The sequence below is a fragment of the Hyperolius riggenbachi genome, chromosome 2 (genome assembly GCF_040937935.1).
Source record: "Hyperolius riggenbachi isolate aHypRig1 chromosome 2, aHypRig1.pri, whole genome shotgun sequence".
Taxonomy (NCBI): domain Eukaryota; kingdom Metazoa; phylum Chordata; class Amphibia; order Anura; family Hyperoliidae; genus Hyperolius; species Hyperolius riggenbachi.
The window spans coordinates 563,815,007-563,829,122 of NC_090647.1; the positions used below are offsets into that span (position 1 = coordinate 563,815,007).

A 14,116-nucleotide genomic window follows, 5' to 3' on the forward strand; every position below is an offset into this window, starting at 1 on the left:
TGATACCTGCTGTCTGAGTTTTAGATTTCCATCCAGGATCACCCCAAGGTTTCGCACAGAGTCTTTATACTGTACAGTATCTCCCCCAATTGCTAGTTTGAGGTGGTGAGCGTTTTGAACTTTATCCATCATGTGTGGACCACCTACCACCAACACCCCTGTTTTGTCAGAGTTCAGCTTCAGCCAGCTGGTGTTCATCCAATTTTGTAAATCCACTAGACACATTTATGGATGCTGATGGGTCTTGGGTTCCAGGCTTGAAGGACAGATACAGTTGTGTGTCATCTGCATAACAATGGTATCCTAAACCATAGTTCTGGATTATTTTGCCCAGTGGGAGCATGTAGACTGCAAAGAGTAATGGTGATAGTACAGAACCCTGTGGAACTCCATAGGCAAGTGGCACTGGATTAGAGTATTGTGTGCCCAGACATACTTGCTGTGTCCTGCCAGATAGGAAGGTCTGAAACCAGCTAAGAACAGTACCCCTTAGGCCACAGTAATTCTTCAGTCGCTGGATTAGTATTTCATGATCCACAGTATCAAATGCTGCTGACAAGTCAAGAAGAATCAGAATTGAGCAATCACCCTTGTCCCTTGCAGTAAGTAGATCATTCATTACTCGGACTAATGCTGTTTCAGTGCTGTGCCTTTTCCTGAATCCTGACTGAAAAGTATCAAAGATGTTGTTATCTGTAAGCCTGGCTTCCAGCTGGTTGGCGACTGCTTTCTCGATAACTTTTGATAGGAATGGTAAGTTCACCACAGGTCTGTAGTTGGTTACAGAATCAGGATCTAGTGATGGTTTCTTCAGGAGGGGTTTTATGATTGCTTTCTTTAGTTCTTCTGGGAAAAGTCCACTTTGCAAGGAGCACTGAGTGATTTTGTGAAGTGCTGGCCTGATCAGCTCTGGGCACTGCATTAAGGATCCAGTTGGGCCAGGATCCAGGTCGCAGGTAGTGGGGTGGAGACTAAATCATACTAATGCCAACAGTGTCCCCAAACAGTGTGTGTTACATGCTGCAGTACAAAGCTACAGAAACCTCTGATGTGTAAGATGTTTAAAGGACAACTGAAGCGAGAGGGATATGGAGGCTGCCATATTTATTTCCTTTTAAGCTATACCAGTTGTCTGGCTGTCCTGCTGATCCTCTGCCTCTAATACTTTTAGCTATAGCCCCTGAACAAGCATGCAGCAGATCAGGTGTTTCTCACATTGTCAGATCTGACAAGATTAGCTGCATGCTTGTTTCAGGTGTGATTCAGACACTACTGCAGCCAGAGAGATCAGCAGGACTGCCCGGCAACTGGTATTGTTTAAAAGGAAATAAATATGGCAGCCTCCATATACCTTTCACTTCAGTTGTCCTTTAACCTTAGCGCTGCTGGATGTCTTCATCCAGGAATCACTTGAAGCTGGCTGTGTGCCCGCTCCTTCTATAAGCCAACCGCGATCTCACTCACTTGGCATGTGCAACAAGCTGTCCTGTATGGATCCTGTGTGCCAGGCCTGAATTCTGCCCCTGCATCCAATGTCTGAACCGTATCAATGTTGGCCTTCGACTTGGTCAGCCCTCTGTATTTGAGTTTGCCCCCCCCCCCCCAACTCTCTGCACAGCAACACACAATACACACCCCCTGTACCTGTGTCCATCCTTCTCTCTGGACCTGCCTGGAGTCCAGGAAAACTTCTGCTGGGGTTTCTCCTCCATGTGTCCCGTGAGGATTCTAATGGGAAATAAGAAAAGATATCAGTTACTCCACAGCAAATCAGATGATCCACATCCAGCCAACCATACAAGAGTTATGCTTATAAGTCACATCTTTGACATCATTTATGTCCTATCCAGTAAAGACAAAACTGCTGTAAAGAAAAGGGAGTGGGGGGGGGGGGGGGGTTGTTAAGGGGTTTGGTGGTGTTGGGCGTCTCAGCTGCGCATGCGCGGTATGGAGCCACTGGTCTTCTGAAACACTGAGATACAAGTGCTGCCGAAGCCTTCTGACTCCTCCCAGGGGTGGCAAGTGTGACAGCAGACAGCGGTGGAACGAGGACGTGGAGAGAGGACCAGGAATGCTCTATAGCAGGGATCATGAAACTTTTTGGCTGAGAGAGCCATAAACTCCACATAATGTAATTCCATGAAAGCCATACAATATGTTTCATACTGGGACAGTAGGGCTCATGTCCCTGTTGCCATGGTGATGTGTATACAATCAGGGCCGGATTTGTACTTTTTACCGCCCAAGGCCAACTATACTGTCTGTTTGGTTTTTATATCTGTGTGCCTCAATGAGAATTCTACTTACTTTCCATCATTGGTGTCACAGACAATAACTATTTTATTAATATGCGTATAGACTGTTGTTTTCCTTAAGAACTTTTATGTTATGCTTGCTATCTCGTTAATGATGGAACCATTGTGCCACCATGAGAGTTAGGCTGATGTGTACCTGCAGGATAGAGCTTACAGGTCTTGCAGGGACGACACAAGTACAGGACGGAGTTTGAAGGTTAAATCTGTCCTTGTAGATAGGGATGGCTGCATAGAACAGCTTTACTGCCCCTCACTGAGCCGCCCCTAAATTTCTGGTGCCCTAGGCCATGGCCTATGTGGCCTTGCCAGAAATCCGGCCCTGTATACAATTGATCCTCCGGGCAGCAGAAGTGTCAGACAGGTCTTCAGCTTCTCTTGCGTTTCAGCAACATCAACAATTTCCCGAGAGCCAGACAGGAGAAATACGGACTCAGGGCTCAGCCACACTATAAGTGCTTTCCTGAGCACTTGTGATTAGCGATTTCTGAGTTCTTTTTAAAAATTGCTCCCATTCATTCTCAAAAACCACCGTAAAAATTGCCGCGTGATCGTGAATTTAATGAAAGTGAATGGGGGAAATTTCTAAAAAGCGCTCAGCAATCATAAGTGCTCAGAAAAGCACTTATAGTGTGGCTGAGCCCCAACAGCTTGTACAATTAGTTAGCTGGGGGTTGATTCACTTTGTAAGATGAATAGGCTGTCAAGTGGCAGGCAGCCTATTGGGCCAATCAAAGTGCGGGGATCTTGTCCTACAAAGTCATTGGACCAGACAGGATCCAGGGTGGGAAAATTGGAGCAGCCATTTTGGGGTAGCGTGAGTAAGTTAGTAGTGCATGCTACAGCAGTAGCGTGCCTACTCTGAAAATGTTACTTGCGCTGCCACACTAAGGCTGCGCTGCTTGGGCAGTGTAGCTTAGTGACTCAACCCCTACTGATTTGTATGTGAGCCAGATTTAGCCATCAAATTAGCCACATCTGTCTCCCGAGCCATAGGTTCCCTACACCTGCTCTATAGGATCCAGAGCCTTCCTTCTCCATAGGCAAATATCACACTTTTTACACAGTGCTTCAGATTTGCTTTAACCCTCCCTGGCGTTCAATTTCCCCAGGATTTCTGTGTAAAAAGTGATAAAATTTTTATAACTTTTTTCCTGTAACTTGCCAAAATGTGTCAAGCAAGGGTCTAGTATACAGTGCAGGAGAGTATTGATGTGTCTGCACGTTTATACTGTTCACAGCATGTTTTTATGGACGGATAATCTGTCAATACCGCTAGGGAGGTTTAACAGGAAACAGGACTGCAGCCACAGCTTCAGCGTGACCTGGAAAGTGCAGCGCTAGTCTACTTTAGGGGACCCAGCAGGAAACCTCATAGGGGAATTCCGCTAATGTGATTGGGAGGGCAACAACTGCTAGGTTTCAAATAGGTTGTACTACACTACGCCCATACTATTCACCCAATCACAACACTACATGCTGTAGCGGGTGCTGCGATAGGAGAACTGTACCCTATGAGGTTTCCTGCTGGGTCCCCTAAACTAGACTAGTGCCGAAAGTACATGGATGGCAAAACTCTATTCACCAAAACCAGCAGTAACCCCATACACCATATAAATGATAACACAAGACAAGGCACTCAATTCACAAAGCTTTACTGCATTCGGTAAAGCAGAAAACCGCTTATTTCACAGAACATTGTGAAACGTCAATTTACTACCGCATGGAAAACTAAAATTACAGACTAGTGAGATAAATGCCTCAAATGTCAATTCACAAAGATTAGAGCATGCTGGAAAAAAAAGTGAAAATGTGCAGTATCTGCAGCCTGGAGCTGTCAGTAACTAAGAAACATTTGGAAGTTTATAGAAGGGAGGAAACCAAGCAGAGAAAAAGAGAAAAAACTGTTAAAGAAAATAGGAAACTTAATAAAAACATATTTCCCAAATTTCACAATATGTAACTTGTAGTAACGAAAAATGGTTAATAAGAAGGATTTTGAACTGATACAAATTTTATGCAGCCTGGACTTGCTCTTTACTGTCAGTATAAAACAAAGCTGCCCGTATCACATCTGGCTTCATTTCTCCCTGCAATAATCCAGCAAGTGCAGAATGAAATACCGCATGATTCCAAAATACAGAATACTATGATGTAAAAATCTCAGTGAACTGTTATGTAGTTTTTCGGTTAATTATCAAACTATTACTGCATCTGCAAAATTCTAGGTGAATTTGGAATAAAATGTCTAAAACGGCGAATGCTCGACGGGTCTAGAGATGTCCCCTTGACGACGGTCATCAAGCTATGCCTCTTCCCGCTTGTGACGTTACACCAACGGGAAGTAAGCAATCGTGGCACTTTGTGTACGGTGTCGCATAATGACGCGTGATCATCGCAGAGGCAAAATCGTTTAACATTCTTTTGTTAGACGATGTTGCCCAACATTGGGTAACATCGCCACAAATATCACGGTATGGGCCTTTAGTGAATTGAAGGTGACAATACAAGCTGTCAGGAGCAAAAATAAAATAAAAAAACTGACTTAGGCAGCTTTTCCACTTGCTGCGACCCATTTAAAAAGAGTGGATTGCTCACATATTGCAGATTCTAACAGCGGCGATAATTCATGCTTCCTTTGCATTAGCAGGTTTCGATTTTTTCCACAATTGCCGGCCTGAGCAACTTTTGCTGCGATCACGCTCCAATGGATAACCGGGCAATTGCAACGAGTGTAATTTGCTTGTTGCGCACTGTGCTTGCGCTTCCAAGTGGAAAAGCACCCTTAGGCAGGGTGCACACTTATTTGAATTGCATGCGTTTTGCACAGAGTCTATCGGGCCCCACAAAAAAAAAAAAAAAAAAAAACACCTCTTTTTTATGTGTTTTGAAAAAAGAAAAAATACTAAACCGTTTATTTTTTCACTTGTTCAATATGAATATTTATCAAAAACTCAAAAATGGAAACTCAAAAAACTGCACATAAAAAGTAACCGGAAAAATGTGAATGCAGGAAAAGACAAACCCACAACAGAAAACTGATGCTCTTCTGCAGAGACAACAGCAGGACAGGGAAAATGGGCACCACTATCATAAAAGCTGCAATCTGAGGCAACAGGAGCCCACTATGCAATAAATGATATTCCTGAAAAGTAAAACATCGATAAAGATTCCCAATGGTTTAAAATTGGAAGTAGTAGAGTACCTGTAATTTTATCGATATTGTGCTAGCGCCAATCCCCCACATGCATTTTTCCAGGAGCTTTTAGATGAATGCAGACAAACGTGCTTCCTGAAGCTGAACAGGAATAATCAGCAGACAATGGCTATCATTTATAAAGCATTTCCGCATGCAGAAATGCTGAAAACAGCTGACTTTACCGAGCACGTTCTTTCTTTCAGTCAAGTCAGCACCATCACTTGTATAAATAGCTCTTTATTGTTTAAAATGGCATGACAATCTTCAAATCAGCGACAGCCCCGCTGTTTCGGTCATAGACCTTTCTCAAGCTGGATAGAATCATATCATACCAGTAAGCACCATAAATCACCCTTAAATAGGTCTCCTCAGGACCCCTGAGCCAATCAAATATGGGTATCCCTAGCCAAATATGGTTACCCATTTGCATGTTAGAGGCTGCAGTTCTCTATGCAGTCCGCCTGAACACTGCTACACGCTGATTGGCTAGGGATACCCATATTTGATTGGCTCAGGGGTCCTGAGGAGACCTATTTAAGGGTGATTTATGGTGCTTACTGGTATGATATGATTCTATCCAGCTTGAGAAAGGTCTATGACCGAAACAGCGGGGCTGTCGCTGATTTGAAGATTGTCATGCCATTTTAAACAATAAAGAGCTATTTATACAAGTGATGGTGCTGACTTGACTGAAGGAAGGACTGTCTGGAGTGTCTACCTGTGCAGAGGCACTACAAGTCTTAGCACATCATATCTGAAAACCACTCCGTGGGTGCTTGCTTAATCACTGAAAATTTACCGAGCACATTAGCAAAAGGTCTATTCATGAAGGCTGTTTCCGCATGAAAAGCTGACATTCCTGAGCAGAGCAATAAATGACCGCCTTGTGCGGTGATTATCTTAACAAATGTCACTAAATGTCAATTCATAAAGATTAGAGCAAGCGGTATGAGGATGGGGAATACCGCTCCCTTGGAAGTAGCGATAAGCATGCGGAATACATGGAGACAGTCCTCCCACGCAACAGCAGTGAGAGCAGCGCATGGAGGGACTCAGGCAGCTTCTACGGTTACGCCAGCCTAGTTCGGAAAATCACCGCAGTGCTAGTGCAACTGGCAACATTTTTATGAATGAGCACACTGAAGTCTAAACTACCGAATGCGGGGTTTTCCAGCACAGATTTTATTTACCGAACACCCCTTTATGAATGATAGCCATGGTCAGTAAGATGCTAATAACTGCAGCTGGCATACAAATCTTCATGCAAGCCAGATTTAATTGCCCATCGCTACCCATCAGCTGTGCAATGAATTACCCTAGCTGTTCAGTAATTTGACGCTAGTCTACTTCAGGGGACCCAGCAAGAAACCTCACAGGGAAATTCCTGTAACATGACTGGTTGGACAGCTCCCTCTCACATAGAGCGGATCAAGCAGTTGCAAATAAGTTTTCCTAATTCATCAAGTTTTATGTAAATCATATGCCGCGTAAAATTGGACCAATTAGGGTAACTACCTGTCAGTTTTATTGGTCCAATTCCAAGCTGCATATAATTTACAGGAAATTTAGCAAACTTATTTGCATCTCTTCAGCCATCGCTACTATCAAACTGTTCGGTAATAATACATCCACATTATTTGGCCAATCACAATGCTTCATGCAGTAGAGGGCACATTTATTGGAAAGCCGTTCACTAAAAGTTTTCCAGCCGAGTCCCCTAAAGTAGAGAAGAACTGTTAATTCGCATTTTCCAAATCTGATTGGCACCAGCAAAGAGCCAGTTGCACCCAAACAAAGTCCACTGCCTGTGGCGCAATGCCCAATACCAAACTCAAGTCAACCAGCACATCACAGCATGCAAGAGGACTCACTGCCGTCTGGGATGGGATCCAGCTCAGGATCCATACGTTCCTCCCCTCTATTTATAAGCTGGGATCAGCTGGGCGGTGCCACACATTAACCCATTCCTGGTTGACTGGCAATCACGGATCGTAAGGATGCAAAATGATGCTGCTCATTCATTCTATGGAATTAACAAAAGCTGAACCACAACTTTGCATTTAGCTTATCAGACCCAGTAGTAGTGATAATCACTCAGCTATAAATATTCCAGTATGCCGGGTGGAACTTAAGGACAAATGGAGAGAGAGGCATATGGAGGCTGGCATATGTATTTCCTTTTAAGCAATACCAGTTGCCTGGCTGTCCTGCTGATACTCTGCCTCTAATACTTATAGCCATAGCCCCTGAACAAGCATGCAGCAGATCAGGTGTGTGACATTATTGTCAGATCTGACAAGATTAGCTGCATGCTTGTTTCTGGTGTGATTCAGACAATACTGCAGCCAAATACACCAGCAGAGCTGCCAGGTAACTGGCATTGTTTAACAGGAAATAAATATGGCAGCCTCCATATCCCTCTCACTTCAGTTGAACTTAAGCAGAACAAATGCATTAGTTGCAGTGTTTGGCTTGTGAATATAAGGCCTTAGGAGCGAGTATGGGTTAAGCAACCCAGCGTGAAAGTCCAAATGGACCAGGGCCGGGCCGAGGCATAGGCTGGAAAGGCTCCAGCCTCAGGGCGCAGTGTAGGAGGGGGCGCACAATTCATTCAGTTGTCATTCCTAATTGTGTATGAAGCAGAAATAAATAAGAAAAGGGGATACATAGCAGTGACTACAAGCCAGATAACTAGATATTGAGGTGTTGGGGAGGTTGTGGGCCCTGTGGCACCTCTTAGTGTAATAGCAATCAGTGTGTGACGGCTGGGGTGGAGGGATGGAGGGGCGCACTTTGGTGTCTCAGCCTTGGGTGCTGGAGGACCTTGTCCCTGCTCTGAAATGGACTTATAAGATTCAGATAGGTTGTACTATTAATACGCACACACTATTCAGCCAATCACAACGCTATATGCTGTAGACGTTGCAGTGATTGGAGAACTGCTCCCTATGGACTTTCACGCTGGCTTACCTCAACCATACCAGCTCCATGCCTTATTATATTATATCTGATTTTGCAAATGCGCATATTTTGCTGATTGCAAGGCCGTTCATTACCCTTATATACAGATACTATAAATCGTGGTACTCTTCCCATAGGAGCAGTCTGATTTACACGTTAGCACTAATACACTCCATACTGCATTTCTGGTCCGATTGCATTTCTGTTCAACTCGATACAATCAAACGAGACTTTGCAATTGTGTCAAAAGTCGCAAAGCACAGAAAAAAAACCTCCTGCATTTTTCCAGTGCGCTTTTACAACCATGGAGTTAACACTGTAATGTGTGTGATACGGGTTCTTGGAATACAGCATGGAGAATAGGTTGAGTCGTTGGGATAACTGGAGATAACTGCCACTTGAAGGCCCCATACACACCTCCATGAATACTCCCTCCAGTACAGTGCCCTCCCATTCCTCCCAACTTTTTGAGATGAGAAAAAGGGACACTTAAGCCACGCCCATGCCACACCCCCATCACAACCCTAGTCACACGTACCATAAAGATTTCATAAGAATAATATGCTGTTTTATAATTCAAACCACACTGGTCCTTTCTATCCTGCTTCATTTCCCTTCATAGTAACATTTGAAAATAAGAGCTATATCAATTTAAAAGACGAGAATAAAGTTTAGAGTCAATCAAACACATTTTTCAGTAGAGAAATATATATATTTACATAGAAATAGGGACAAAGTCCTAAAAGAGGGACAAATGAGCAGGAAAGAGGGACAGGGCTCCCAAAGAGGGTCTGAGCTATGCCCTCCTATTAGTAGTCTCTACATAATGTGCCTCCCCCCCCCCCCCCCCCCCCATGAGTACTCCCTCTATTACAGTGTCCCCCTGTATTAGTACTTCCTTAATTATAGTACCCCCAATTACAGTTTCCCTCATTACAGTATTCCCAGGCACAGCAGAGACTCTCCAGGTAGCACACTAGGCTAGGCACTAGCCCTGGAAACAAGGGCCAGAGTAATGGCTGTGCAGCACCCCTGAGGCCACACTTATCATAAGGACAGCAGGCAGAAAGTTTCCTCTTCATGGCCAGACTACAGCCAGTGCCACCCCCCTTACCCAATGCCCACACTGCAGCCACCTGACTTGCCCACACTGCAGCCACCGCCCCTCCCACCTTGCCCACACTGCCGCCCCCCCCTTGCCCACAATGCCGCCCCCCCCCCCCCCCCTTGCCCACAATGCCGCCCCCCCTTGCCCACACTGCATGCCATCACACATCCTGCTGCCCGGGACAAAAATGGCGGCGGCGTGCGGTGACGTCAGTATTACGCGCTGCAGTGCTACTACCCGGAAGAAACATGGCGGCGCAGATTGATGACGATGACAGGGGAGCCCCGCGCAGTTTGAAGCAACCAGAAGTAATGGTCGCTGTTCCCATGGAGGGCGAGCGGTAAGGAATGGGGACTCCCAGCTATAGAGGGGACACCGGGGACAGCGACTTCCTGTGTGACATCCCCTCCCCCCCGGCAGCCAATGAGCCCCTCGCTGCCATTCCCCACATCCCTCACTATAGGTGTCCCCAATCACTGGCTGCCAGCCTCTTGTCCCGGAACCAAATCCAGAAATATAGGGTGTTTAACCGGAGCAGTGCTTTTCAGCGCTGCTAGCTTTGGGCGCAGCCAGCGCCGCCATAGACTGTAATGGGAATCAGTCTATAGCGGCGCTCAGTGAGGAAGGTCGGCTCCGTCAGAAGACGGAGCCGAAGTTGTTTAAAAAACACAATAATTCGGCCTCCAGCAATCGCTGGAAGCCGAATTATTTCATTCCCCCACTATCCATGTCGGCCTGGAGGGGGAATAGTAATTAAAACGCCTCGGACTTGTGCAGAAGCAGGACCAGCCATTTAACAGCTGGATCCTGCGCCCAAGTCTACCAGCGCCGTATTCAAATGTACGCTGTTTAACGGTAGCATTAAAGCGGACCTGAACTCAGAACTCCCTCTCTGCTCTAAAAGATAAGCAACAGCTTAATAACCTTTACAGAAAAACATTTCTCTGTTACAGCTCGTACAAATCCTGCAATAAATCTACAATGTATTTACTTCCTGCTTTCATGAAAGAAGAACATATAGTTAACAACCTATGCTTTCAAATTAGCTTATCTGCCGTGGCAGTCAAGTGACAGCGGAGAGATCAAATTACAACTTGTGACTAGAAACAGATGAGGGGGAGTTAGACAGGATAAACTATATAAATACATACAGAGTGCATTTCTTTACATTTCCTTCTGTCCTGTGCAAGAGTTCAGGCCCACTTTAAATACCTGTTCAATTATTTAGCTGTCTTTGTCCCCTGATGAGGGATCCCCTTCCCCCACCCCTTACTTCCTGTTCCATATGTTTTATGTTGAGTACCTTTGACCATAGCATGTTAGGTTTGTATGTGCTAGTCTAGTTGAGGGGTACTATCACCCTGACTCCACTCCTGCATATTCCTTAGGACCTTGTCTGGTTTGCTGACTGTTGCTGACCACCTGCCATGTCCTAATTCCAGTCCTGTGTACTCCCAAGAAGCTTGGTTTGCTAACCCCCCATTTGCTGACGAGTACGAGTGAAATCGCTGCCTGGAGACTTGGGCGCAGGATACAGCCGATATACGGCTTATCCTGCTCCTGCACAAGTCCCGGCCGTGTTAATTACTATTCCCCCTCCAGGTCCACGTGGATGGGGGTGAATGATGTAATTCGGCTTCCAGCTATTGCTGGCTGCCAAATTACAGTGTTTTAAAAGTAACTTTAGCTCTGTCTTCTGACGGCACCGAAATTACTCTCTATGCGCTGCTATAGATGTAATTCCTATTACAGTCTATGGTGGCGCCGGCTGCACCCAAATCTCCTGCGCTGGATCCAACGTGTTCATTGCTAACAACCTGATCTGTCCGGACTGTTCCTGCTTGCTGCCTTCTAACCTCGGTTGTCCAGCTGTCAGGGACAAGCAGGCAGCGGTGGAGGCCGATCAGCACTAGTCTAGTTTAGGGGACCCAGCAGGATATCTCATAGGGAACAGTTCTCCAACCACAGCACCCTCTACAGCACAGAGCCTTGTGATTGGCCGAATAGTGTGGGCGTAGTTTACAACAACATATCTGAAGCCTACAAGTTTGAGAGGGTGCCGTCTACCAAATTGTACTAGCGTAATTTCCCTATGAGGCTTCCTGCTGGATCCCCTAAACTAGACTAACGATGGTCTGGATAAAATGGGGAAGTATTAGAAAGTATGTCAGGTTTAAATTGCTATCTGTGTCCTTCAGTAAAAGATTTTCCCTAACTGGAAGTGAGCACAGACAGCATCAGAGACCTACAGGGAAGTTTGTTATTGCTGTAGGTTTCCCGCCTCCCTTCCTGTTCCTGGCTGGCATGGCTTTTAATTAAACAACTTTATTGATGCAGACAGCCAACCAAAGTTTCATGACCCACACAGGTCCCTTCTTCAGGGCTAATCTGTATGGCAATTCCCACAACATCTGCCGTTGCCCTTGCCAACAAGCGATGTGCTCCGTCCAGAGTGCTGCAGCCCACTGGATGGAGAACATTTGTTGGCGAGTGCAGTGGCAGATGTAGTGGAAATTGTCATGCGGATGCTTTGGGCTCTATTCTCAAAGAGCCAAATTTTCCGCAAAATTTTACCGATATATTCCCGCCAGCGGTAAACTCCGCATTTTTTCCACATTCACTAATATTTTCCGCATGTTTTCCGCATGCGGGAAAAAAGATGCGTAAACAGCCTTTAAACGTGCGGAAAACATGCGGTAAAAAGGTCGCATGAAAAAGTGTTTGAAAAAAAAAAAGTTAAAGTCCAGCAAGCACAGCCCTTAAGCCTCCACACTTCATTAAAGTCAATGGGATGCGGAATATATCACCTATTACTTGTAGGTGATAAAAAATCGGTAATTAACGACGAAATTATGCGCCTGAACATTTTTGAGAATTGATCTTTTATTGCGGAAAATACCGACTTTTGCGGAAATTTTTCCGCATGAATCCCGCACTTTTACCACACTTTTCCCGCATGCGGAAAAAACATGCGGAACATTTTGAGAATTCCAACTTGACGGTATTTTGGGTGCAAACTTCCCGCATGCACTTTACCGCATGCGGGAAGTCTTTGAGAATAGAGCCCTTTGACAGACTTTCCCTGAAGAAGGGGCCTGTGGGTCACGAAACATTGGCTATCTGCATCAATAAAGTTGTTAAATTAAGGAAGCGTCAGCCTTGCTGTATTGTTGACATTTACAAAATGGCTACTTCATCTTACATTTTATTTCTCGTGACAGATGCTGCAGCTTGCCGGGCTGGCGGTGAAACGTCCTCCTCTTCTCGGCGCCCTGGTGTCGGATCAGGCAGTGGTCATATGACTGTAAAATGAAAGGCGGTGAAATTATGACTGGAGACTGGTGGAGACCAGAGATGAGAAGATATCCGCCATGAATTCCTGTTACTCTGCAGATGTTTTCTGTGCCATGGACATGTCTCTGCTGGGAAGTGATTTTATTGCAATGAATTGATGAGATTGGATTCACTAATGACAATTCTAGTATTGTACAACCTACTCATCCTACGGACAGTCCACGATGGCGGGATTACCGGGGAACGGCTCCAGGCTGGCCCAGATTTTATTTGGGGGGTTGGAGGCGAAGGAAGATGAAAAAAAGGCCAAGAAGCCGCTGAAGACGAAAGGCGTTTTAGGGCCTCACAACAGCCGCAAACGTCACCGGCTGTCCAGCTCGGCGTCCGACTCCTCCAGCCCTTCTGTGTCTAAGAAAGCTGCCCGACATACCTACAGCAAGTATGGGAAACCCAGACCAGTGAATGCCCGAACGTCTCCGCGGGTCCAGGCTGCGGGCGCTGGAGGCAGCGGCGGATCCTTGGCTGATGTCAGCGCTGGACCTGCTGCTGATAAACACTACATCCTGTTCAGTCCGGCACAGCAGGCCTCCATCCTGGAGAAACAGAGGAGGCAGGGCCAGAATATTACTGCTAACCTGTCTGTGTCTAGGCTAGCACCCCCTACAGGAGCTAACCTGTCTCTGTCTGTGCTAGCACCCCCTGCAGGACTGGACAGAACAGTGCTGGAAAGCAGCCTTACTGCCACTGGTAAGTATGAGTCTGCTGAGAAGTGCTTTTATTTTGAAGGTGGAATGGTGGTCACTGTGGGGATACCACGGTCACCTGTATGACCAGGAGAGACCAGGAGCCAAATGGTGCAGTATTGTGGGGTATTAGAGGTTAGATTGTAGTACAAGAGTTTTTATACTCACAAAGGTGAGTTGCAGTCCCTGCAACCACCGTATATCGCCAACAGGGAAATAACCGTCCCCGCTCGGTATTCCAGGTCCTAACGGTACTGGATGGTCGCACTCCTGGTTGGTCCTTCTTAGATGACATCACACCCGGAAGGTGAACACTTCCAGAGGAGATGTAATGTGTAGTACTGGGGGGCGGGGACGCCAAAAAATAAGGGAGAGGGAGGTGTCTTTACCACTCCAGATGTAAGAACCCAAACCACAGGGTAAATGTAAAAACATTGGATGATTTATTCAGGACGATTAAGAGGACAACACGTTTCACGGGTCTCAGCCCGCTTCTGCA

At 45.8% G+C, this 14,116-nt stretch overlaps 2 protein-coding genes across 8 annotated transcripts in view; one reads left to right on the forward strand and one right to left on the reverse strand.

Annotated features, from left to right (window-relative positions):
• The window catches only part of LOC137547392 (uncharacterized), a 93,917-nt gene that overhangs the window by 61,390 nt on the left and 18,411 nt on the right, over window positions 1-14,116 (reverse strand). Inside the window, exons 1-3 of one of the 7 annotated variants that reach the window (XM_068270945.1) lie at window positions 9,192-9,212; window positions 7,383-7,534; window positions 1,636-1,728 (exon numbers count right to left, since the gene is read on the reverse strand). In XM_068270945.1, the coding sequence (XP_068127046.1) occupies window positions 1,636-1,712 (77 nt within the window). In that variant the 5' untranslated portion in view covers window positions 1,713-1,728; window positions 7,383-7,534; window positions 9,192-9,212. The other 6 variants (XM_068270943.1, XM_068270942.1, XM_068270948.1 and 3 more) reach the window with 6 other exon arrangements.
• POLQ (DNA polymerase theta) overlaps window positions 9,834-14,116 on the forward strand; it is an 88,139-nt gene continuing 83,856 nt past the window's right edge. Inside the window, exons 1-2 of the mRNA XM_068270941.1 lie at window positions 9,834-9,920; window positions 12,802-13,621. Of these exons, the coding sequence (XP_068127042.1) occupies window positions 13,099-13,621 (523 nt within the window). The 5' untranslated portion in view covers window positions 9,834-9,920; window positions 12,802-13,098. The remainder of the gene's footprint in view (window positions 9,921-12,801; window positions 13,622-14,116) is intronic.